We start from the raw sequence: 26,125 nt of genomic DNA, 5'->3' as shown, positions 1-26,125 counted from the left end.
TCTCTCTCTCTCTCCCTCCCTTACTCCTGCATGCTTTTTCTCATACGCTGCATCGGTCATGCTGCCTCCTCTCAAACTGTGGGCAGACAAACATAGCACCAGGGAGAGCTATTAGCAGCAGCAGAAGATCACCCAGGAGCTCTAAGATGTTTATTTATTTGAGTCTTCCTGTTGCTTAAAGTCCTGACCTCCTCACTAAGCAATGAGAGTCAATGTGGATAGAATGGCAAATACTGTGATCAGTTTGTCAACTTGTGAGACCCGTCTGTCTAATGATTATTCTCCTGACTGGACTCCGTACTCACAGTTGTCCCTGCTTAACTGGATAACCAACACACTGTAGGAAACATGGTAATGTAATTGTTGTCATTCCATTTCATTTGTGTTTATTGTCAGTATTTGCTGTTCTGATATGATTTTCATCATTGTCCATCATGTTTTTAAATATTTTACATTTACATACTTCAAATGTCTAAATTGGCCCTATAATCTCTGTCATTACAAACACATGTGTAGGGTTTCATGCCCCTGTGCTCCCACTTAACATAGCTAGCTACACAGCAAAATGTTTTGACTCAAGGTGAGGGTTTTAAATTACTGTGCATTCCCAGTGATTTCACAAAACACTCACTGTATTGGTTACCCTGCATCTCCCCTTGTAAAAGCAAGGCATGAGTCTAGTACATAGAATTACACAAAGGATCCCTTTGCGGAAAAATTACTGAATTAATGTTTTGCTGTTTCAAGTGCTACTCAGACTCTGGAGAGGGGATGGCTATATGTTTATATTCTTTATAGCTCTGGATGAGAGTACATTGGAGAGGTAGGCTTAGGAACTGAAGTGACCATCATACCAGTATGTTTCCATTGAATCACCACATGAAAACAAGAGTTCTTTCTTCAGCAGTAAAAATGATGTACTGTCTTGCCTGGTTACCTCAGTAAGCTCTCAAACATTGAGGTCACTCATGGAACGTCATAAAATGCAGGCTTTAAGTTAAGGCTCTCTGTGTACTTGTTATATCTGTGATCATGGGAGGGAGGGAAACCGGGCAGTTTGAATAACACTATGTTCAGCTGTGACTTAATTACAGGTAGGACCATGTGCAACTGATCCCCCACTTTTAATATAATGAAGTGTTTTTAAGATCACTACTACTGCTAGACTACTGCTTTGCCACCAACTTCAAGCCATTCTGCTGCTTAAGGCATCAATATTTAGCATTTGCACACAAGAAAGGCCACATTTGCAAAGCAAACTGAATATAACATCTGCTTTTTTAGTGGCTAAGTGATGGTTTACAGTAGAGCCACGAGATTAGGCATGTGTTTATTTTCTCTCATGTCATTTGGTGTGTTCTCATGGAGGGCGTTAGCACGTTCTACCCTGAGGTGGTTAACTAAGATGTTGAGGAAATCTACTGCTATGTAATTGAATGCATGTCTGTAAATTCTGTTGTGTAATGCAAGATATTTGCCCTCAGCATGTTGTGTGCCCCTGGCCCATTTACTTCAGGTAACATGTAGCATGACTTTGTTCCGGTATTATCAAGGAGAAGTTATCTTTAAATTCTACCCTCTATTTAATAATATAGCTAGTTCCATTATTATGGGGACAAGCAGAGTTTTCAAGAGCCAATTTACCTGGAGAGTTGAAATAGTGTGTAAACGTGCAGCAGTCAGTCTGCCTTCCTCAGGGTAACCATTTATGGAACCCAAAAGACACTAAACCTAGACAGCTCCTGATGAAGTGTCTAATGATTCGGCAGTGTGTCTTTCGTGCAGTTGGGCTGAGTTTTGTTTCAAATTATGCAATGAGATCATTCTGTTAACTGGCCCGTAAATTAAAACAATGTTACAGCAATATTGATTTATTTAGATTACAGATATGAATGTCACGGCACGCCAGTACATTTAATTAGTCGAAATCTGGGCACAAAACCCAAACAGCACAGATGATTGAGCTTACAAAGAAAACTTGTTACATACTGTGTTAGATTGCATTATTTGCCATAAGACTAAAGCACATAAGACTAAAGCACATAAGACTAAAGCACATCACCAACACGTAAAATGAACAGCGGTGTACTTTTCTTACTTATTCACTCCCATATTGTATTGAAAGAGGTTCCTTCTAAATACAAGCACCGTGGCTTTATGTTAAGGTCTTATCCTTTGGATACATGGTAGGTGCTTCTCAGCTTCTCAACTGAACAGATTTATAGCATCTTGGTTGGTTATTGACAGGCAGCTCATCCCAGCTAAACAATACACACTTTTGTCCTCATCTCCAGTTTGAAGCATTCCTAAAAAGCCAGTATGTGTTGGTTGCTTAGTGGTTGCCACAGCAGGCTATAATTTGATTCAAAAGCAGTCACACAGAACTAACCCACCTACTAAAATGTTGAATAGAAACGTGAATAATGTACCAGAATGTATGATATCAGAGATACACAGGGACGGATGCTATAGCAACCCTCTATTGGTCAAGCTGCCATTCCAGTTCACCATTCATTTTGTGTGTTTGTGCCTGTCTGCCCTAGAGAATCACTGAGAAGGATGTGTGGTATTTGGATGGTCATCCTGGGGGTGGCAGACAGGACGGTGATATCTCCTGATGACCATTAGAGAGCTGTCGCTCAGACATCACAAAGTTAGTTGGTCTGGTCTGGGAGAATCCGCACCTGATTTGTTGAACGTTTTAAAAAACAGACGACACAGGAAATGTAGCTTTTGCCTATTTGAAGTTATATTGGTGTCAGAAATGGCTCAGATGCTCTGCTAAATTACAACATCCATGGGCTCGCTATTACACATAGTATTTCTCCCAGACATTATGTATACAAGATAATTCATACTGAAATACTTGAAGATACTTCAAAGTCCGCCACCGGCTTAGAAGGAGTTGTTTGGGTAAGCTGGTAAGTGAAGAGAAATGTTAAATATCAGAATGTACTCTACCCACACTGGGATATCCTAATGCAATAAACTGCAATCTGAGACAAGACATTTATTTTAGTGACTGAGTGTGAGGGATGTGTATTTATTTAGTCCCCAGTGTTTCTTCAGCAGAACGTCAGCACTCAGCAGTAGACCGTTAGGCAGGCTTGCTGTTTACACCCACAGGGTGCTCTCTTGTTGCTCAGACATAACAGTAACCGTGAGTCATGACCCTGCTAGTCCTACTAATGCCACTTTCCCACATTACAAACCCTTGGATGCGCTCATCTTTTTTAATTTCAAACCAGCAGTGACCTGTCATACTTTTCTTAGAGCTTGTTATCATGCCTTGGTAAAATTGCACTGCAGGGCAGGTTACTTATGTGCGGAGATCAAGAAGCATTCAACCATAGTATGACATAACACAAGGGCTTTATTCAGAACCCCCTACAGGTGCTGGAAAAGTGTTTTCAGGTCAGTGACATGTTCCAATGGGTCAGCCCAGGATAGGATTTTCTATTGACCCAACATCAAGCCCCACCCTGCATCACATCCCACTTGGCACAGATGTCAGTTTAACGTCTAGTTTTGATTTACACTTGGTTGAGTTGTGAACTAACGTGAATTCAACGTGAAATCAACCAAAAATGTCTCCCTGTCATTGGATTTAGGTTAAAAGTTGGGTGAAAAAAAGACAAAAATTCCCTTACACTTATGACTTTCTGCAAATCCAATCAGTTTTCCGTGTTAATTCAACGTCATCACATAGAATTTTTGGGTTGAAATGACGTGGAAACAATGTTCAGACTATGAAGAACATAACACATCTTTCATAGAAACTCTCTGGACCCCGAAGCAGGTGTTTCTATCACCTTCAGGAGGAACACAGCTTTCCAAGACAATGATCCAAATATTTATAAAATGAAAATCCCACATGTACTGTATCTCCACAACATTCTGAATTCTAAATACTTATGAGCCCACCACTGGATACAGGGTACCCCAGTCCAGTGTGATGTCCTACCTCCTCTACACTTTACTGGGGAACGATCTGAACTGTGGTGACCCAGTCATGCGAGATGGTTGTTGTCTTTGGAGATATCAAGAGGGACTGTCCATGTTATTTGCAGAAATGGTCCTGAGATTTAGGAGAGGGTTTAGGGGAGGGCTAGTCTCTTGTTACATAAAAGTGTACAAATTGAGTAGCCAGAATGCAGATTTGGTTACTGGGTGCACTGCAGAGGTTTGTATTTATTATGGTAGTGCTGTGATAGTGCTGTGAAGAAGCTACTCTTCCTGGGGTCCTGCAAAATGAAGCCAGTTATACAATTTTAAAAACATTACAATACATTCATAACAGATTTCACAACATACTAAGTGTGTGCTTTCAGGTCCCTACTCCACTACCACATATTTGCAACACAGAATCCAGGTGTACGTGTGTGTATAGTGCGTATGTTGTTATGTGTGTGTATGCATGTGTCTGTGTCTATGTTTGTGTTGCTTCACGGACCCCGCTGTTCCATGAGGTGTATTTTTGTCCGTTTTTTATCTGATTCTACTGCTTGCATCAGTTACCTGATGTGGAATAGAGTTCCATGTAATCATGGCTTTATGTAGTACTGTGCACTTCCCATATTCTGTTCTGGACTTGGGGACTGTGAAGAGACCTCTGGAGGCATGTCTTGTGGGGTATGCATGGGTGTCCGAGCTGTGTGCTAGTGGTTTAAATAGACAGCTTGGTGCTTTCAACATGTCAATACCTCTTACAAATGCAAGTACTGAATGAAGTCAATCCCTCCTCCACCTTTCCTAAGTCCCTTTTTGTGGCACCTGACCACACAACTGAACAGTATTCCAGGTGTGACAAAACTAGGGCCTGTAGGACCTGCCTTGTTGATAGTGCTGTGAAGAAGGTAGAGCTGTGCTTTATTACTTCTCCCCATCTTAACTACTGTTGTATCATTATGGTTTGACCATGACAATTTACAATCCAGGGTTACTCCAAGCAGTTTAGTCACCTCAACTTGCTCAATTTCCACATGATCTATTACAAGATTTAGTTGAAGTTTAGGGTTTAGAGAATGATTTGTCCCAAATACAATGCTTTTAATTGTTTTAATATTTAAGACTTACTTATTCCTTGTCACCCATTCTGAAACTAACTGCAGCTCTTTGATAATTAATAATTAAGGATCTGACCCTTTTTTTTACATTTTCGCCTAAAATGACATACCCAAATCTAACTGCCTGTAGCTCAGGACCTGAAGCAAGGATATGCATATTCTTGATACCATTTGAAAGGAAACACTTTGAAGTTTGTGGAAATGTGAACTTAATGTAGGAGAATATAACACATTAGATCTGGTAAAAGATAATACAAAGAAAAAAACGTGTGTTTTTGTATTTTTTTGTACCATCATCTTTGAAATGCAAGAGAAAGGCCATAATGTATTATTCCAGCCCAGGTGCAATGTAGATTTTGGCCACTAGATGGCAGCAGTGTATGGGCAAAGATTTAGAGTGATCCAATGAACAATTGCATATCTGTTCAAAATGTTGTATGAAGACTGCCCAAATGTGTTTAATTGGTTTATTAATACATTTTCAAGTTCATAATTGTGCGCTCTTCTCAAACAATATCATGGTATTCTTTCATTGTAATAGCTACTGTAAATTGGACAGTGCAGTTAGAATTTAAGCTTTCTGCCCATATCAGATATGTCTGTGTCCTGGGATTTTTTGTTGTTGTTATTTACAACCTCATGCTAATCCCATTAGCCTACATTAGCTCAACCGTCCCGCGGGAACGACACCGATCCTGTAGAGGTTAAGCGTTGCAGTCATTTCAGTCGCTGTAGTAGCTGACGTGTATGGTGTTTAATCATCCGCCTACATAGACACACTGGCTTTACTCAAACTTTTTATCCACAATATAGCAGGGGGTGTAAAGCCATAACACATACTTTTTTCCAGCTACAGACTCTGATCGATAATGTCAAAAACCACACTGAAGTATAACAAAACAGCCCCCACAATCTTTTTATCATCCATTTCTCTCAGCCAATCATCACTAATTTGTGTAAGTGCTGTGCTTGTTGAATGTCCTTCCCTATAAGCGTGTTGAAAGTCTGTGGTCAATTTTTTTCATGTATAATAGTTATATCTGGTCAAACATAATTTTTTACAAAACTTTACTAAGGGTTGGTAACAGGCTGATTGGTCGGCTATTTGAGCCAGTAAAGGGGGCTTTACTATTCTTAGGTAGCAGAATGATTTTTGCTTCCCTCCAGGCCCGAGGGCACACACTTTCTTAAATGAAAAAAATGGCAAATAGGAGTGGCAATATCGTCCGCTATTATTCTCAGTAATTTTCCAATCAAGTTGTCAGACCCAGGTGGCTTGTCATTGTTGATAGACAACAATCATTTTTTCACCTCGTCTACACTCACTTTACAGAAATCAAAATGACAATTTTTGTCTTTCATAATTTCGTCAGATATACTTGATATGTAGTGTCAGCGTTTGTTGCTGGCATGTCATGCCTAAGTTTGCTAATCTTGCCAATGAAAAAATCATTAGTAGTTATATCAATATCAGTCGGTTTTGTGATGAATGAGCCATCTGATTCAATTAATGATAAAGCGGAGTTTGCCTTTTTTCCCAAAATGTAATTGAAGGTGCTCCAAAGCTTTTTACTATCATTCTTTGACATTTATCTTTGTTTCATAGTGTAGTTTCTTCTTATTTTTATTCAGTTCAGTCACATGATTTCTCAGTATGTTTGCCAATCGGTTGTGCAGCCAGACTTATTTGCCATTCCTTTTGCCTCATCCCTCTCAACCAATCAATTTTTCAATTCCTCATCATCCACAGGGATTTAACAGTTTTTATAGTCATTTTCTTAATGGGTGCATGCTTATTAGTAACTGGGATAAGCAATTTCATAATTGTGTCAAGTACAGTATCTGTTTGCTCCTCATTACACACCATGGACCAACAAATATTCTTTACATCAACAACATAGGAGTCACTACAAAACATATTGTATGAGCTCTTATACACTATATTAGAACCAGCTTTGGAACTTTGGTTTTCCTAGATATGGCTACTATATTGTGATCACTTCATCCGATGGATCTGGATACTGCTTTCAAACACATTTATGCAGCATTAGTAAATATGTAATCAATACATGTTGATGATTTCATTCCTGTGCTGTTTGTAACTACCCTGGTAGGTTGACTGATAACCTGAACCAGGTTGCAGGCACTGGTTACAGTGAAGCTTTTTCTTGAGTATGAATGTCACAGGTTGCAAGCAAGTGATTCATTTCATAAACCTTGTTTCTTAAGCTACATATGTTAGCGTGGGCTATTTTGAGCACTTTTCTGGGATGCTTGTTTGTTGTCATTGCTTTACTGGGAAGCATAGCAGAAGTAGATATTGTTATGTTATTTATGTTAGTGCAAAGTGAGCTGCACACAGTGGACTTCCTACTAGGGCACACTGCCTCAGTGCTAACAGCATAAATCTGGTTCATAGGCACATGATTGCTGCATATAATAGCTGTAGGATCAGCAGAGGCATGCAGGGCAGTTAGAGGAACATAAATTATGTTACATGTACATTTGCTAAAGCATTATGATGACTCAGCGACACAATGGTAGGGATTAACTGAGCTGGGCTTGGGTCATTGATAAGTAATTGTCTCAACACAGCCTTATAATGCTCTGAAAGGATCCAGGAACCCAAATGATTTGGGTGGATCCCATCCTCCTTATAAAACGTGTTTTGTTTCCAAAAGGTATCAAAATTGTCAACAAAAGTTACACCCATTGAGCTGCAATAATCACGTAGCCAGTTGTGAAGAGAAAGAAACCTGCTAAAGTGTTCAATGCCACACTTCAGAGAGGGTATAGGGCCAGATATGATGGCTATTTTATTAGTGTCTAGCAGAGAGTCAATCAGCTCTTTGATATCCAGTTTCAACTGTTCAGAGCTGCCCTTCATAATGTCATTAAAACCCACATAGACTATGATAGAATCAATGTCCATGTCCTGGCGTAGTACATTCTGGAGCAGCTTAGTAATGTCATTTACTCCAGCTCCAGGATAGGACATTGTTTTTGCACCAGGAACAGTCACATTCCTTACCATGGAGCTGCCCAAAATCAGGGCTGGCAAGAAGGACGAGGAAATCTGCTCACTCCAATGCTTCACAGGATTCTGAGAAACCTTTAAGGACGGGCAAGAGGCAGGATAACTTGAGCCCGTAGCTCCCGGCGCCTGGTGCAGGACTCCGACAGATGGAGAAGCCTTGCTCGATCCAGAGCAGGGACGGAAGGTTGCCGACGTCGACTTTGAAATCATAGGGGAAGGAGTAGGAGTAAGCACTGCGACCGCAGACACAGGTACCCCCAGCAACCAAGGTGCAGGAAGATCAGGCTCCAGGGCGGTGAAACTATTCGTTGTTTGTTTCCGCTCCAGGCCTCTCGTTGGGAGTGTATACTGCTTTGCGGGAGGCCACTGCCTTCGGCTTCCACGGCTCGTGACATGCGACCATCGTTGATTGCCATGCTCCTCTTGCTGTGTTCCTTCGACTCCGCTATCGGATGGGGGAGGAGAGGCAGGAGATGCCTCCCCTGGCGAACGAACTCTGGGCAACACCGGCCAGTCTGATAACAACATACGATAAAGGTTAGGTTTTTCTCCTGTCCAACATAGACTAGTAGATGGAGTAATAACTGAGAGCTTTACAGGAAGTAGGCTAGTCAGCCAGACAAGGTCCAAAGGGATCATTTTGATCACGACCTGATATGCCTAGACTCTCCCTCCATCTCCACACCAGAGCTGGGATGCACTGAGTTCTGTGGAATCATCTGTGGAATCATCACAGTGGTATTTCTCCATTCAAAACAAACTCATCACTATGAGCAAGTAGGCAACATACACTGCTCAAAAAAATAAAGGGAACACTTAAACAACACAATGTAACTCCAAGTCAATCACACTTCTGTGAAATCAAACTGTCCACTTAAGAAGCAACACTGATTGACAATACATTTCACATGCTGTTGTGCAAATGGAATAGACAACAGGTGGAAATTATAGGCAATTAGCAAGACACCCCCAATGAAAGAGTGGTTCTGCAGGTGGGGACCACAGACCACTTCTCAGTTCCTATGCTTCCTGGCTGATGTTTTGGTCACTTTTGAATGCTGGCGGTGCTTTCACTCTAGTGGTAGCATGAGACGGAGTCTACAACCCACACAAGTGGCTCAGGTAGTGCAGCTCATCCAGGATGGCACATCAATGCGAGCTATAGCAAGAAGGTTTGCTGTATCTGTCAGCGTAGTGTCCAGAGCATGGAGGCGCTACCAGGAGACAGGCCAGTACATCAGGAGACGTGGAGGAGGCCATAGGAGGGCAACAACCCAGCAGCAGGACAGCTACCTCCGCCTTTGTGCAAGGAGGAGCAGGAGAAGCACTTCCAGAGCCCTGCAAAATGACCTCCAGCAGGCCACAAATGTGCATGTGTCTGCTCAAACGGTCAGAAACAGACTCCATGAGGGTGGTATGAGGGCCCGACGTCCACGGGTGGGGGTTGTGCTTACAGCCCAACACCGTGCAGGACGTTTGGCATTTGCCAGAGAACACGAAGATTGGCAAATTCTCCACTGGCGCCCTGTGCTCTTCACAGATGAAAGCAGGTTCACACTGAGCACGTGACAGACGTGACAGAGTCTGGAGACGCCGTGGAGAACGTTCTGCTGCCTGCAACATCCTCCAGCATGACCGGTTTGGCGGTGGGTCAGTCATGGTGTGGGGTGGCATTTCTTTGGGGGGCCGCACAGCCCTCCATGTGCTCGCCAGAGGTAGCCTGACTGCCATTAGGTACCGAGATGAGATCCTCAGACCCCTTGTGAGACCATATGCTGGTGCGGTTGGCCCTGGGTTCCTCCTAATGCAAGACAATGCTAGACCTCATGTGGCTGGAGTGTGTCAGCAGTTCCTGCAAGAGGAAGGCATTGATGCTATGGACCGCCCGTTCCCCAGACCTGAATCCAATTGAGCACATCTGGGACATCATGTCTCGCTCCATCCACCAATGCCACGTTGCACCACAGACTGTCCAGGAGTTGGCGGATGCTTTAGTCCAGTTCTGGGAGGAGATCCCTCAGGAGACCATCCGCCACCTCATCAGGAGCATGCCCAGGCGTTGTATGGAGGTCATACAGGCACGTGGAGGCCACACACACTACTGAGCCTCATTTTGACTTGTTTTAAGGACATTACATCAAAGTTGGATCAGCCTGTAGTGTGGTTTTCCACTTTAATTTTGAGTGTGACTCCAAATCCAGACCTCCATGGGTTGATAAATTGTATTTCCATTGATTTTTTTGTGTGATTTTGTTGTCAGCACATTCAACTATGTAAAGAAAAAAGTATTTAATAAGATTGTTTCTTTCATTCAGATCTAGGATGTGTTGTTTAAGTGTTCCCTTTATTTTTTTGAGCAGTATATTTTCCCATTGAGGAAAATATGTATTGTTGATAAAATGGCTTCATAACTCTATTGTGTAAATGTATTCTAATTCACAATCTGTTGAAATATAATTGAACAATAAAGAGGTTGGTGTCTAGTAACATTTGCCAGTCATAATATCCCTGCAATTATATTGAAATCAGTCTATGTAGCTTGGCAAGGCATGGTAACCACATTGCACCAGGGACCATACAACCATGTTTCCTCCTACAGAGACTCTCCATTGAGACAAGAAACATTCACATATACATTTACCTCCCACAGCAGACGCATAGCTTTCACAAAGCTAAATTAAGCAGGGCCTAAAAGTGGTTGATGGGCCACCGCGGAGGAGGTCAGAGAGAATGTGAAACCATAAACCAGGCCTCTCCTCTAGCAGAGACCCCCAGTCTGTTTATGGATGCTTGGTATCTGCCGATATGCTGCTTATGCTGCTCAAATATCTCAAGTGATACTGTAGCCACCCTGACATCGACAGCAACTTTGTCCTTGTCAACATCTGTCTCTGGTGAACAGTTATGGATTGTTCTGTATGAAGGAAGATGGAAAAAGGTCTGAGGTCTGAGGTCTTACTGGAAACATACTAAGGGATGCCAGGAACAAAGGATAGCAGACAATGGTGTTTTTGTGTTTTATGACCTTATGGATGTCAATTAAGCTTTTTTTTAAAGGGATGCAGAACTGCTTTGAGATGTTCAAAATTCGATATGTGATACAAATGTACCGCAGCCTATGTATGTGAAAAACAACTCCTGTCTGTATCTTATCTTTATCTCCATCTTTTCTTGGGCTAAAAAAACATTTGAATATTTTAACTTATGTTTGTGCTGACCTCAGGCCTGTCTCTTATGTTAATAGAACCCTGAGTCTCTGGACAGGTCCATCCAGAACACCCTCTCAGTCCTCTACCCTCCCTTCGAGGCCACAGCCCCCACCGTCCTGAGCCAGCTCTTCCAGGTCATAGAGGAACGTTACCAAGGAGACGCACTCAAGTGTCTGCTGGACTTCCTCATTACAGCCAAACACATCCTTGAGAGTGTTCAGCAGGCTGCCTGTGTGAGTCAACAGCCTCAGACCTATACACATCAACACAGATGCTATACAAAAAATACATAACAGTTCACCATACACATTATATACAGGCGTATAGGCTCAAATGCAGACCACCTATAAAATACAAAGTTACCTCAATTACAAAGCTTGCAAAGTAATGCTAAGTGTAAAGACAAATTAAATGATAAAGACATGTCTGTCATTTTTCCCATCAGGCCCAGTACTCTGATGTGGTGTTCCGTTGTGAGGGCTGGCCTCTGTGTCTGCATGAGAAGGTGGTGATCCAGCTTGCCTCCATCAACCCCCTATTGCTGCGCCCAGGGGACTTCTACCTGCAGGTGGCACCCTTCTCTGAACAGTCCGCCCGCATTGTGGTCCGGAGCCTGCTGGGGGAGAAGGAGGGACAGGGTCGGGAGGTAGAGGAGACACCCATCCCTGAGACCTCCTACCCCTGCATCTTCACTGAGGACTGGCTGGGGGAGCTCAACCATGGCCGCCATGGCACCCTTCTCAGCCACTGTATCCTCTCCACAGACCAGGGCATGGTGAAGGTGCCATGGGCACAGGTGGCTCTACCTGAGTTTGTGGATAAACCCAGAACTATGGCCTTGTCATCTCCTAACCCTGCTGCTACTCAACAGGAGAAAGTGGCAAGGCCAGGGCCCTCGTTGGCGCTGCCTCCCCCTGCCTCTGGGTACTCTGTGGAGACTAGGATCTCTCCTGCTAAACATGGCATTGCGGTGTCGCTGTGTCTGGTGGACAGTAACTGCTCCAGGCTGGTTAAGGTGGATCAGGATAGGCCTGTGGCTAAGCCCATCGGCTGGGTGTCTCCCAACACATGGGACAGCCGCAGCAACAACACCTCTGAAGTTGAGGGGGAATACATAGACTTGGTGGAGTTCACTAAGCAGAAAGAAGCGTTGCTCCTCAGTGGGGCTCACAGTCACACACACCCCAGAGCACCCATATTTAGGCCTGTTACCCTCAACAGGCCTGGTGTTCCTCCGCCTCCAGCCCTGCCCCCGCCCCCGGCCTTGGCTCCAGCCCCCCCACCGGCCCCTCAGGGAACCGTTACACTGTGGCAGGACCGTCCGATTCCCCGAAGACCCCCCCCTGCACCCCTTGCATGAGGAGGAGAATAGGCCAGGTGTCCAAAGCACAGGAGATCAAGTGCCGGTACAGAGAGTCTTACCATACAGCACTGCAGAACCCTGTTACCTTTGAGCAAGACAATAGACTGAATACACTGGCAGTTCTGGAGGAGGCTAGTCCATGTGAGGGGAGGCTGGGACCAGAGGGTAAAGAATTATGTCCTGGTCCCTCCCAGCAGTGCTACTATCCAGACCCAGGTCACCATGACCAGACTCCCCCTGTTAGCACGGTTCCCTGTTGGAAGTCTGTAGAAAGTAACACTATATCCAGTGGCGTTTTGCAAGGCCTATGTGCCACTAGGGAGTCTACAGAAATGACTACCAAATCCAGTGGAATTTTACAAGGCCTGAATGACACCATAGAGGATGATGGGAGATGTCCCTCCTCTCTGTCGACCACTATTGTGGACATATCAGAGAAGTGTGAAGTTGTGATACAAGGAAGAAAAAGTAGGAGGGACATTGACTTCACTACAAAGATGATTCCCAGCTTACATGTAGTGAAATGTAAAAACGCCACAGCTTTTGGACTGGTTTCCCCAAAGATGAACAGGCGGAGACTGCCCAACCAAGGTAAGAGGTCTACAGCATGGCATGTTGTTGTTATTCTGTAGTATATTAAATATATCACATCCCTCTGTATGATCCCTCCTTCCTAAAGATGTCTCCCAGGCTGGCCAACCCTCCATACCCGTTACAAACGGACACCAGACCGCTCCACTTGAAATTACCCAGCAGCCCCTGGGTCACTATGCTGTGCCCAGTTCTAAGGTCCAGTTACCAGCCTCAGCAGAACCCAGCACTCACCATCTCCAGATGGGAGTCGCATGCCTAACTGGTATGGAAAACCCCCTTACATGGTTTGCCTCAGAGACAGAGGTGTATGATATCTGTCCAGGGAAAGTGTATCAGATCCTCATGTTCCCCTCTCCCATACTCAGGTGGCAGAGACAGGACAGGTCGGTTGGTGGTTGAGGTGCATGGAGACAAGGAAGGATGGAGATCTCCTTTAGTGTCTAGTCTGGAACTCAGCAAACTTCTGCTCTACCTCCACTCTGTAATCAGGTATGTATGATACCCCCTGGGCTGGTCCCTCTCGTATGTAGCCTGAACCATTGGATTGTATTCTTAATTCATTGTTTTCATCTTCATAATTTCTAGGCGAGAACTAAGAGAACTTGGAATGACACTAGTTATTGATGCTCGGAAGACTCCACCTCCACCACAGTTAAATAAGGCCTTGTTGGTGGTTCAGGTAAGAAGACTTGGCATCGTCCTTGTCATTTTGGAATCATCACTGCACAACATAACCACAAGAGGGTAGCAGGTATCTAAAGAAGTATTCCCTTGTGATGTCGAGATCACAACTTATTTATCTCAGTTGTTATGTCGAGATCACAAGATAATGAAAAGTACCACGCATCATCCATTCATTTGTTCAGATGCACAATAACCACTTCATCAAGGAGCCCTGTTGCTGCATTGATCACAATGCACTCATGGGGCATGTCTTCCAGGCTCAGTGCCGGCCCCCAAGACCACAGCCAATCGCATGAAAGGAACAACACAGCTAACTTGGCTAGTCTGGTGAGCTAGCTAGTTAGCTAGGTAGTCTTGTTAGCAAGCTAGCATGTTATCTATGCTGGTTGTTAGCTTGTATAACAGATATGTTTAAAATTATAAGAGACACTTGTTTTGTGGATAATATTTATATTTACTGTGGGTGAGCTCCATTCCTGACAGGCTGATCAGATTCAATTTCAGCCTCTGAGGCTGAATAGTCAGGATGCTGTGTTGTAGGCTGTTTTATAGTTAAGGCTCCTTGCAGGCAGATTAACTGTCTAAGTGCTTTATAGGCAGATGCATATAATCCAGAGTGGGTGAGCTCTATTCCTGGCAGGCTGATCAGATTCAATAGTAGCCCCAGAGGCTGATCAATCATAATGGTGCCTTGCCGACAGCTTCCAAGGCTGAATCCTGATTTATCAGCCTCTAAGGCTGCTATTGAATCTGATCAAGCTCTAAAGCTGAAATTTAATCTGATCAGCCTGTCAGGAATGGATACAGCCACTCTGAAAATGTAAATATTATCCATAAAACATTAAGTGTCCCTTACAATTATACACATACTGTATCAGTTATGCAAGCCAACAACCAGCATAGTTAACAAGCTAGTCTAGCTAACACAACTACCTAGCTAACTAGCTAGCTCGTACTCAGTCACTCATTCACTCACAAGTCTAGCCAAGTTAGCTGTGTTGTTGCTTGGAGGTGGCAAACAGGCTTTGCCTGTCAGACATTGTTCATGGGTTAAAAGCCTCATGAGGGCTTAGCTCCCCCACAAGCCCTTGACACAAGGTAAGGGACATTTAGCTTGCTAACATTCTAACTTATACACTGATAATGAGCGCCAAACACAAATGAAAGTGTGATGTTAGCATGAAATGTACCATCCCTTAGTATAGCAATCAATATAAACGTATGCGCTGATCCACCATGGGCACTGCTGCCTCAGCCATACTGTCAATCTGTCATCAATACATCCACAATACGTTCACTCCTATTTTGCTATGTCGTGATCATGAGAAAATTCTTGTGATCTCGACAAAACAACTTTTGTTATGTAGTGATCATGAGATAAATAAGTTGTGATCTTGACATAACGAGGGAATTCTTTTTTTAGTCCTACCCGGACTCTGGACTTTTCCCTCTGTTTATGCTTGTCTTTACTCCCCAGATTGTGCTCAGTTTTACCTGCAGTTATAGGCTACTGTATTTACTCATACCTATTTATTACTGTGAGGTCTCCTATTTGGATTATGTTACAGGAGCAGATTCCCCATGCAATACACAGTGTCTTGATCCTAGGGGAGAAGGAGAGCTGCCATCGCACAGAGAAATGTCCTAGACTACAGGTCAGATCTGAATCAAGGGTTTCCTCTAATGATTTCCATCAGCCTTATAATTTCAGAAACAGTTAATGCATTCATTCTGGGTGGCTTGCTCTCTGATGTCACTGACTGTGCCATTCTCTATCTATAAATAGATTGCTGTGGTGACCTCACTGAAGGGGTTGCATAAGCTGGTGGAGGGGAGCCAGCTGACCTCAGGCCTAGAGGGCACCCTTCCCTACAACCACATTGACTGGCTGCAGCTCCATCAGGTAGGCCCCTAGAGGACACGATGTCCTAAAGCCACTAGGACTGAATGCAGCTCCATCAGGTAGGCCCCTAGAGGACACCCTGTCCTAAAGTCGATAGGACTGGCTGCAGCTCCATCAGGTAGGCCCCTAGAGGACACCCTGTCCTAAAGGCACTAGGACTGGCTGCAGCTCCATCAGGTAGGCCCCTAGAGGACACCCTGTCCTAAAGCCACTAGGACTGGCTCCATCAGGTAGGACAGTCAGAGCATAAAAGCAACTGCAGACTGGGTTCTGTTTGCTCATAGCAGAACTCGTCTAGGCTTTAGCGCACGACTGTGATTGCATACTCCCTTAGAGACCTTCCCTTGAAAAATGACCAGTTGATCAATCATCGACAAAGGTGCTGATAGGTTATACATTTGACTAAAGTATACTTTGGCTACCAAACTTCAACTTGCCTTGAGAAAATAAATTGTGTGCGCGAAGAGCAAAAACAAAAAAATAATAAACTTGCCGAACACCAAAACGAACAAAACTGGCACAACATTTAGTCACGTTTCGACTGGATATTATGCCACGGCCTTTTAACAGACACTACAGAACTTGTTTGTTTTTCTGCTTTGACGTCTGATGATCAGAACATTTATCTTTCAGAAACTTCATCCCTTTATGTCAGATCTCCAAGAGGCCTCAGGTTTGCTACTAACGGCCATCAGGAAACTAGAGGAAGGCCGTAAGATTGACACAGTGCAGGTATTGGATTTAACCTTGACGACACTGTATTATTGAAAAAATGTTGGAATGGACTAGGGGTTCTTATTATCCTCAAACCCTTCTCTCCCTGTGTGGCAGGATGTACAGAGGTGTATTCTAGAACAGAGAACTCTGATGAAGGATGTTCTGGAGGACAGACGGTTGGTAGCTTTGCAAAGGGAGGGAGGAGCCATGCTGGCCAGACTGAGAAGGGAGAGTGACCTCAGATACTCTCACTGTGAGGATTACAGGTATACTACCTGTCACTGTTTATTATGAGCGGGATAATTGTGAGCCTTCTTCAAAGGATGCTTATCAATGTATTATTCCCTTGACCTATGACCGCTTTGTGCAGTGATGCAGTGGATTCTGCGACCTGCATGTACAACCATGTAGAGGAGCAGGCCCATGTGCTGGTGCACAGATCCAACATGTCCCTGGAGCACCTTGAACACCTGCTCCAACTCAGAGAAATGGAGGGCCACTTCTCTAAGGTACATTCAAAGGCTCCTCATACAGTATACATACTTTATATCCATTAGGTAAACACTTAGGATATTTAGTAACCCCCCTCCTTTCTGTAGATCAGGGAATGGTTTGATGCAGAAGGGGAACGGCGGTTGTTGGAGGCAGAATCCGTGGAGGACTCTAGAGAAAGAGTGGAGCAGACTCTCCGTAGTTTCAGTGCATTCCTCACTAAAGCCAATGTAAGTCAGTCTATCTCCACTCACCCAATGACGCAAAGTGGTGACACTGTTTCATGCAGAAATGGAAGTGCCCATGAAAGTCCATGTTTCAATTTAATCAGATGTTTACTGTACCTGTCCATTAGGAGCAGAAGCACAAGGCTATGGCCCTGGTGACGGAGGCAGAGAAGATCCAGGGCCCATCCCCATACCCTGAGACTGAGGTGTTCAGGACCATGGTCTGCACCTTCAAATCTGGCCTGGCTGACTTCCTCTCCCGGGCAGAGAGGTGCTGTAGTGAGCTGGAGACTATGGTCACTGTGTGCAACTTCTGTGAGCAGGTTGGTGTCTATACTGAATACTGGATTGGTTGTTGTTCCACGTTGTTTAGTAAACATTTTACCTACAACATGTTATAAAACCCATACTGATGGTGACATGTAGGGATATAGGGGAAAATGATGAAGACTGAATTTCTGTCAACTCTGTTGTCTCTTTCAAGGTTTTTGAATAGGTTGAGGCTTCGGATCTGGCTTTTCTGGACCTTTCAGCTACAGGTCCCGTAGCTTCTACGCATGTGCGGGATTCTCTACTTCCTCTGCTCTACTCGTAGAGAACCTCCCTTGTTCTCACTTAATTGTGAATGATAATTCTTTACGTTTTACAGCCATGCAGCATCTACATATCAACCATTTGATCTCAATCAGTTTCATGGGGGTATGCATTTAGATCTTCTTGACTTACAGGCTACAGTTTTGATGTAGTCTACACTGTTGTTTTCAATTGTGTACAGTGAGCGAGGCATGTGTTTAGTTTCAATCGAAGCACATATTTGGCCTGGTGTAGCTCGCTGTTGAGTTTTGGCCACATGAAAGAAAAATGTTACCATTTGATCTCAATTATTCTAAAATCTCATCAGAAATGAGGTGGTGTGTTTGTCTTACAGTAGCAACGTTATGCTATTATATTCAGTTCTATTATCAAATCAAATCAAATGTATTGGTCACATACACATGGTTAGCAGGTATTAATGTAAGTGTAGCAAGATGCTTGTGCTTCTAGTTCCAACCATGCAGTAATCTCTAACAAGTAATATAACCTAACAATTTCACAACTACCTTATACACACAAGTGTAAAGGAATGAATACGAATATGTACATGAAATATATAAATGAGTGATGGCCGAACGGCATAGGCAAGATGCAGTAGATGGTATAGAGTATGTAGAATACTATCATTATGTGATCTTGCAGACATTGATTCAGCTTTGGTCTAACTTTATTAAAGGAATACTGGAGGCCCCTTGTCTATTTCCCCAGAGTCAAATGAACTCACGGATACCATTTTTATGTCTCTTGTACAATTGCTCATTGCTGGACACAGGGACAAAAACGTGTTATCCACAAGTTCATCTCACTCTGGGGAAGTAGATAAATGGGCTCATTGCCAAAATCACAAAGGTTCCCTTTAAACAAGCACCATCCACCAGAGTAGCCTGTTCTCTACGAGTAGAGCAGAGACTGTGCGAAAAGTAGAGAATCACACATGCGCAGACACTTCGGTACCTTTAGCTGTCGGGAAGAAAGTTCCAAAAAAGTCAGATCCACAGCCACTCCATTTGGATAAGTATTTTGCCTTTCTTCCAGGCTACTGAGCTGGCCAAAGACTGCAGACAATACCTGGACCAGGTTGTCAGACGCCCAGAGACGGATGATGTCTCTACACTCCAGATGTACCAGGAGAGCTTTGTCCAGTTCTCCCCAGATCTCTTCCAGGAGGTGAAGGCCCAGGCGTGTGCTTTGAGGGGCTCCAGGGGCATGCGGGTGTGGAACGTAGCCTGGCTAAAGTGTCAGGAGGTCAGGCAGCAGCTAGAGGAGAGACTGCAGGATGTGGAGAGGGCCTTCCGGAACACAGGCCCCTGGCATGAACAACTTAGAGCTGATGAGGGTGAGGCCTTGGTTCATACAGTGACTCATCATGATGGAGCTCTGGTACTGCCCAGACCTGGTCCACCACACTGGTACAATCCCCCATCAGGCTCTATGATGGGAAGGTATCACGGGACCTTGGAGAGCAGGAACAACTCTGTGACCTGCTGTAATATAAACTTCAAGCCTGAGAATAACAGACCTTGTAAACCATCAAAGACCACCACCATGCCGGCCTCTCCCCATATCAGATCCATTAGGAGAGCGGAGAGAGAGCCCAGTGGGAGAGAGGCCTGCCAAGGGAGGAGCAGAGAGGCCGCCACCCTTGCCGACTCTCACACTGTGGGCTGTGAGTGGTTCCCGTGGCAACGCGGGGGCCTGGGCCGGTCCATGAGCGAGGACTCGTGTGCGACCGCCACGTCCAGTCAGTCTGAGACTCGCGTCCAGACACCTTCCTGCTCCCACGGACAACCTTCCTGTCGGCTCCTGCAGGCCGCTCAGAAGTTCCAGATCTCACGGCATGGCAGCTTCTGCTCAGAGGAATCCTGTAGTGTCCGAGAGGGGGCAGAGAGGACCTCTTCAAGAAATACTAGCCCATCAGTGAGGAGGTGTGAGGGAACAACATCATTGGCAAGTTCAGAGGAGAAGGCTGGCAATGTTATGTGAGTTCCTAATGGAGCAAGACCTTCACCTTAGTTTGACTCAATGTGTTTTTATTTTTTTTATTATCTTGACAAAGGTACATTTCAATGATTCATTTTCTGTTATTTCCAGAGGACTGAAAATGTGTGTTTGGCTGTGTTGTTGATGTAACTTTATCTGTAGGAAGCTGCAGCGAATCATGGCGGAGCTACTGTTAACAGAGAGGGAGTATGTGCGCTCCCTGGGTTACATCCTGACTCATTACCTCCCCCTGCTGGAGAGGCCTGACGTGCCACAAGACCTGCGGGGCAAACGTGGAGTCATCTTTGGGAACCTGGAGAAGCTGTATGACTTCCACGGCCATTTCTTCCTCAGAGAGCTGGATGCCTGTCAGACAGAGCCTTTACAAGTGGCTCGCTGCTTCCTGAGACACGTGAGTTACATGTTAAGCTTGAGTCCTATAACTCTGTTGTTTAGCTGAATTTGCTACAGAAGTTGAATACATGTAATATTCCTGTTGTGACTGTAAACTCTTCCCCCTATATGTAGAGAGACAGTTTAGGCCTCTATGCTCTCTACAGCAAGAACAAGCCTCAATCAGATGCCTTAATCCTTCACCATCGCCCTGACATCTTCAAGGTGAGGTACTCCCATCAATGCTCAATGTCAAAGATCAATGCTCAATTCCTATCAATGCTTTCTCCATCCCTACTGCGACCAATCCTCTGTCTCCTCTCCTCCCACCCCAGAGGAAGCAGCAGGAGCTGGGGGATCACATGGACCTGTCCTCCTACCTGCTGAAGCCCATCCAGAGGATCAGTAAGTACAGCCTGCTTCTGCAGGACATGCTGGGGATGTGTGGGCCTCAGAGAGACAGGGAAGAGCTCCAGGCTGCAGCCGACGTGGTCCGCTTCCAGATGCGTCATGGCAACGACCTCCTCACCATGGACGCAATCCAGGACTGTGACGTACGTTTACCATCCAAATCATCACAACCTCCAAAATGTATCACTTATGAACAGCTGTCCAAATGGGGGGTAAATGTGGACATATAAGTGGGAAATTATCACCCATTATTGTATGAACAGTATCAAGGATTTTCAGGAATAAACATGGATGTATTTTTCTCCACTTCTCCCTCCGCCACCAGGTGAATCTGAAGGAGCAGGGCCAGCTGATTCGCCAGGATGAGTTCATCGTGTTCTTCAGAAAGAAGAAATGCTCCCGCCGTATTTTCCTCTTCCAGGATCTCATCCTCTTCAGCAAGACCAAGAAGACCAATGTGGGCAATGATGTGTACATCTACAAACAGTCTTTCAAGGTGTGTATACAATATTATTAAAAATAAAAAAACGAACATAAGACCCAATTTACAGAATGCATTTTGAGTATTGTAATTATTGTTCAACAACAATAATGCTATCTTAACGCCCTTTATGTTTGCTATACAAAGACCAAATCATCTAGCCCTTATGTTGACATTGGTATCAGCAAGCATACTTTATTTAGTCTTTCTTTCACTTCTGTTTCTGTCTAGACATCTGATATCGGGATGACCCATAACTCTGGAGAGAGTGGTTTCTGTTTTGAGATCTGGTTCCGGAGGAGGAAGTTCCAGGACACGTACACTCTGAAGGCTGACAGGGCGGAGGTGAAAAGGGCCTGGACCAGAGACCTGGAGCAGATCCTCTGGGAACAAGCTGCCTACAGCAGAGGTGAATCCTCATTTTGGGGGGGGAACTCAGTCTGGCTTTCAACTTAATCTTGAAAGTTGTAATAGTAGAATCACAAGTTGCTATTTCTAAATTGGGTAGTGCATCATCAGTTCCTCTTGTCATGTCGGTCATTGCATACCTTAGAGATATTTAATACTTGTTATAAATGTCCAGATCAACTAGCCCATGTCAGCTAATGTTCTTTAGCTAGGTTTTTTAGCCCATAGATTTTCTTGTAATGTTTGAGTCACTCAAATATCACACGAATGAACATTAGGCATGGCAAAATGTATAGAAGTGCAAGAAAATTTGCTTTAAAACTATTTTCTCTGCACACCATGACAAATGTGTAGAATTGCAGGAAATAAGCTTTAAACCTACACATTTGTCTCTCCGCCAACAACAGGGGTGTGAACAATGTGTCATGAACAGTGCTTGTGCCCATAGAAATAGACGTGGTGCCACGTTGGGGATGTTCCCTAATGCTGGAATGGGAGCCTGAGTGAAAAAGTTTGGGAACCCCTGTGGGGGTGCAAATGCCATATCAGACACTAAATATATCCAATTGATGTTTTGGTTGAGTATGTTTGAGCATGAAGACAGGTGTTGCGTTTGGTGTGTTGTAGAGCTGAGGATACAGGAGAGAGTGTTCATGGGCACGGGGAGGAAACCTTTCATGGATATACAGCCTAACGAGGCAGCCATCTGTGACAGGGCCGCCAACTGTGTCCTGCTAGGAAGAGGTAACAAGTCCACAGCCAAGTCCCAAGTCCCATACCCATGAACTGACAACACAAATGTGTACTCACTGACTGAATTGTCTCTTTGCTTTGTCAGCTCCTGTGCCGTCTTTTCCACAAACAGATCTTGAATGTCTCCGGCCCAACTCCATTGGTTCAGGCAGTGGTGCCTCTACCTCCTGCAGCAACTCATCTTCCTCCTCTGGACGAGGTTCTTTACCTCCTGTAGGTTACCCTGGTAACCAGATACAAGGTGGGGAAACCAATCACATTGTCTATTCCTCCCCGGAGACTGTGACGGTGACTGAAGATGACCTCAATAACCATCAGAATCACCAGAAACAAAACCTTCATCTTCTCAGTGAGTTTTCTTGTTCTTACATTAGGGCCCTGTGTTTTGGCTAATCGTGCCAAATTACCTGAATTTTAACCTTTGTTTTAAGTCTTTTCTAGAAATGATAATTAGACCAAAAACTGTAAGCAATTGTCTGAGGATGATGCTGGACCATCTGACATAAAAAGAAAAGGGGACAGTTTGATGAAAAATCTTTAAATTAAAGGTTAAAATCCAGGTAATGTGACATGATTAACCAAAACACAGGGCCCTATGCATGGTGCATGACTGCAGACTAACACAAACAGACATACAGAACATGACACTTGATATGTGCAAGCATGTGACTAAACGTGGGTGATGCCATATCTACTTACCTTTCTGTTTATTCCAGTGGACAGCATGGAGTCGTCAGGTGAGAGTGGCAGTGTGTTCAGCAGCTCGGAGCGCAGCTGCCTCTCTGCCATTGGTGGAGAGGTGGAGGACTCGTCATCTGTCACGTCCCAGAGCTCCCAATCCCGTGTCACCCAGAGAACAGCAGCACCCAATCTCAGGAAGAACAGTTCTCCTGCTACGATCAGGAAGAAGCCCTCCATTGCTCCCAAACCACCAGTGCTGGCTGCTCCTCAGAGCCTGCAAAAGGTGTGGTGAAATGATGTGATCATGCCAGTAATTGGACCTAATAGTAAACCTTCATAATAATTGCACTTTACATTTTCACATGGATAATTTTAGTTACATTTTGTATATTTAATCTCTATAAAGATCAAAGAAAACTGACAGACAATAATTTCTTCACAGGGCAAAGAAATGGTTGCTATAGGAAAATCAACAGAAGTTTAACCAGTGGATTTAACGGGTGAGTTGAGACCAAATACAGTACTTTTTATTACCATACAAAGTGCATACATGTGCAATGTAGTTGTTTAACATATTATGGGATTGATTTCTTTCTAGATGGTTCATCCTGTGGATCTCTGAGCAGTGATGATGGAGAGCAATCAGGCTGACAGTCAATTAAAAACTATGATAACAGACTGAATGGACCACTAGTTGACAAGCACTGAAGAGAAAGTGACTTTTTGTCTTTGAAGAACTAATGTATCTGGAATATTCTAGCTGAAATATCATGAAAAGGAACACATGATGGACTGTGGTCAGTTTTTAAAGTGCTTATGGTGTCCATTTATCTAATAACACTACTTAAGCAACCACTTCTTGATCAGCTACTGCTTTAACTGAATGGCTATTGTTTTTCTGTCATTGGTTCATAGAACAGACTTTTTTGTCTTTGTAATACTAGTAGTATTTCAAATGTTAACTTTTACAAGGGATATCTTTGAAATGTACACATCATTCTCACAATGTCATGTTGAATCTCTTGATGACCTCATATTCCCATGAAATGTCAAATATGGGTTCATATTGTTTTCTTCAAATTACACACATTTAACACGGTTTATAATGTACCGGTACACATGTCAAATTCAAACAACTGACTATAGAAACACTCGTTCCCATCAGTATTCTCTGCGGGCTCAGGACAACTTGTCAGTGGCACTCTGACATGATTTCCTGCCCAGATTTATAGATCAATTAGGGATCAACTATTGATATTTGAATATGGGGTGGCCAGTCCTGATTAATTTAAGGGGTTCATCTGGCATTCTCAACTCATCAGAAACCAGTGTCTTCTGACTTCTCCAGTTCAGTTGTTCTAATAGTCAACATGTTATTTTACAATTTTCATTACAAACCATGTACATTATTGAGATCTTTCTTTTCTGTGAAAACTGAATGAGCAATTTTGCTTAGGACTAGGTTCTATAAGAACTGCGGTAAACAACATCCGCATAGCGGTTGTTTTGGCGATGAGTTCAGATTTTTGTGGCCCCCACTCCCATCAAAGTTGCCCATCCCTGTTCTAGGCTATAAATACCCCCATCCAAATGAACATGAAAACATGCATTAGCCTGTCATTACTTCTATCATCGATAGAGCCTACACTTTCTATCGCCGTTTTGAACACACGAGCAGCCACTCTCCAATTTGTCAACTCACACGGCAGTTACGGCCAACGCGGGTTAACTCTTGATCTGACTGAATCACAGCCTATCTTTTTAATATGTCAATAGGGCTGTCTTGACCATTCTTCCTGCCCTGACCTCGAGACTGTCTAATGCCCTGTACTGTTTGGACTCTGACCTGGTTTATGGACTCTCGCCTGTACCCGACCTGCCTTTTGCCTACCACTTGTGTTATAATAAATATCGGAGCTCAACCATCTGCCTCCTGTGTCTGCATATGGGTCTCGCCTTGTGCCCTTATACTTACAGTAGATAAAAATGTACTATAGTTCTACACAAAAAATGTCTGGTGTTTACTGGTGGAAACACTCCAAGGTTGACAGGTTGGTTGATAGGTTGTTAAACAATTGATGACTTATTTTGCAATGAAATACCATCAGCAGAAAATAAGCTTCACATTTTGGAAGTTGTTGCTGATGTCACGTGATTAATCCACTTCAAATCAGTGTAGATGAAGGGGAGGAGACAGGTTAAAGAAGGATTTTAATCCTTGAGCCAATTGAAACATGGATTGTGTATGTGTGCCGTTCAGAGGGTGAATGGGGAAGACGAAAGATTGAAGTGCCTTTGAACGAGGTATGGTAGTAGGTGCCAGGCGCACCGGTTTGAGTGTGTCAAGAACTGCAACGCTGCTGGGTTTTTCATGCTCAACAGTTCCCCGTGTGTATCAAGAATGGGGGGGTGCAACTCTATATTAGGAAGATGTCCCTAATGTACACTACTACTTAAGAAAATGGTCTTCATAAGATTGTAATGTTTTTTTATTTGGCTTCTTTCACAGTCTTGGATATAGAACAATGCATTTTCGAGAGTAAAATCAACATGACTACTCACCACACCGAACAGAATGGGTTTGACCGACTGATAGTGAGAAGAGGCCTGCCATTCACCATCACTTTGCACCTAAAATCTGGGAGTTAGTTCCAAGCAGGCGTCAGCACCTTCAGGTTCATAGCAGAAACAAGTACAGTACTGTGGACACAATATAAAGACCTCATTAGTCGGGGAATCCTTGCTTGAACATTCAGTATTTAGACAGCAAGACTGTAGATATATGAGTTTACAGGTATGTACTTTTAGGTGTCTCCTTTCTGCATACGGTCCACTGATATGTCCTGAACACATCTGTCCTGTGTATCTTTCTACAGGGCTGTTGCCGAGAGAGGAGTCAGGCACCAAGGCTACCTTCAGCCTGACTGACTCTGCCTCAAAGACAGGCTGGAGTGCATTCGCTACTACTCCTTCTGGGAATGTCATCTCAGTGGCTGTGTCCTCCCCTCCTGATGTCCCCATTGGACTGTACTTCTTGACTTTGGACCAGGGCCAGAAAGTCAAACTGTGGGAGTTTGTACTGCTGTTCAATCCATGGTGTGCCAGTAAATCTCATTATTTTTAACCCTGGTG

The 26,125-nt window shown here is 44.0% G+C and overlaps 1 protein-coding gene across 1 annotated transcript; it reads left to right on the top strand.

Annotated features, from left to right (window-relative positions):
- LOC106572357 (uncharacterized) lies at positions 1-26,117 on the top strand. The gene is given in 25 exon segments (XM_014146418.2): positions 1-351; positions 11,348-11,545; positions 11,758-12,667; positions 12,670-13,266; positions 13,355-13,531; positions 13,635-13,758; positions 13,855-13,948; positions 15,522-15,608; positions 15,740-15,856; positions 16,490-16,588; positions 16,688-16,839; positions 16,944-17,082; positions 17,173-17,295; positions 17,421-17,615; positions 18,922-19,865; positions 20,029-20,278; positions 20,395-20,484; positions 20,595-20,813; positions 20,996-21,166; positions 21,383-21,560; positions 22,187-22,303; positions 22,398-22,661; positions 23,029-23,276; positions 23,436-23,493; positions 23,592-26,117. Coding segments are annotated over 24 exon segments (5,538 nt in total). The 5' UTR covers positions 1-348; the 3' UTR covers positions 23,478-23,493; positions 23,592-26,117.
- Positions 26,118-26,125: the final 8 nt, after the last annotated feature.

Source organism: Salmo salar, chromosome ssa15 (genome assembly GCF_905237065.1).
Source record: "Salmo salar chromosome ssa15, Ssal_v3.1, whole genome shotgun sequence".
NCBI classification, from domain to species: domain Eukaryota; kingdom Metazoa; phylum Chordata; class Actinopteri; order Salmoniformes; family Salmonidae; genus Salmo; species Salmo salar.
This window is presented reverse-complemented; position numbering and strand designations above follow the sequence as displayed.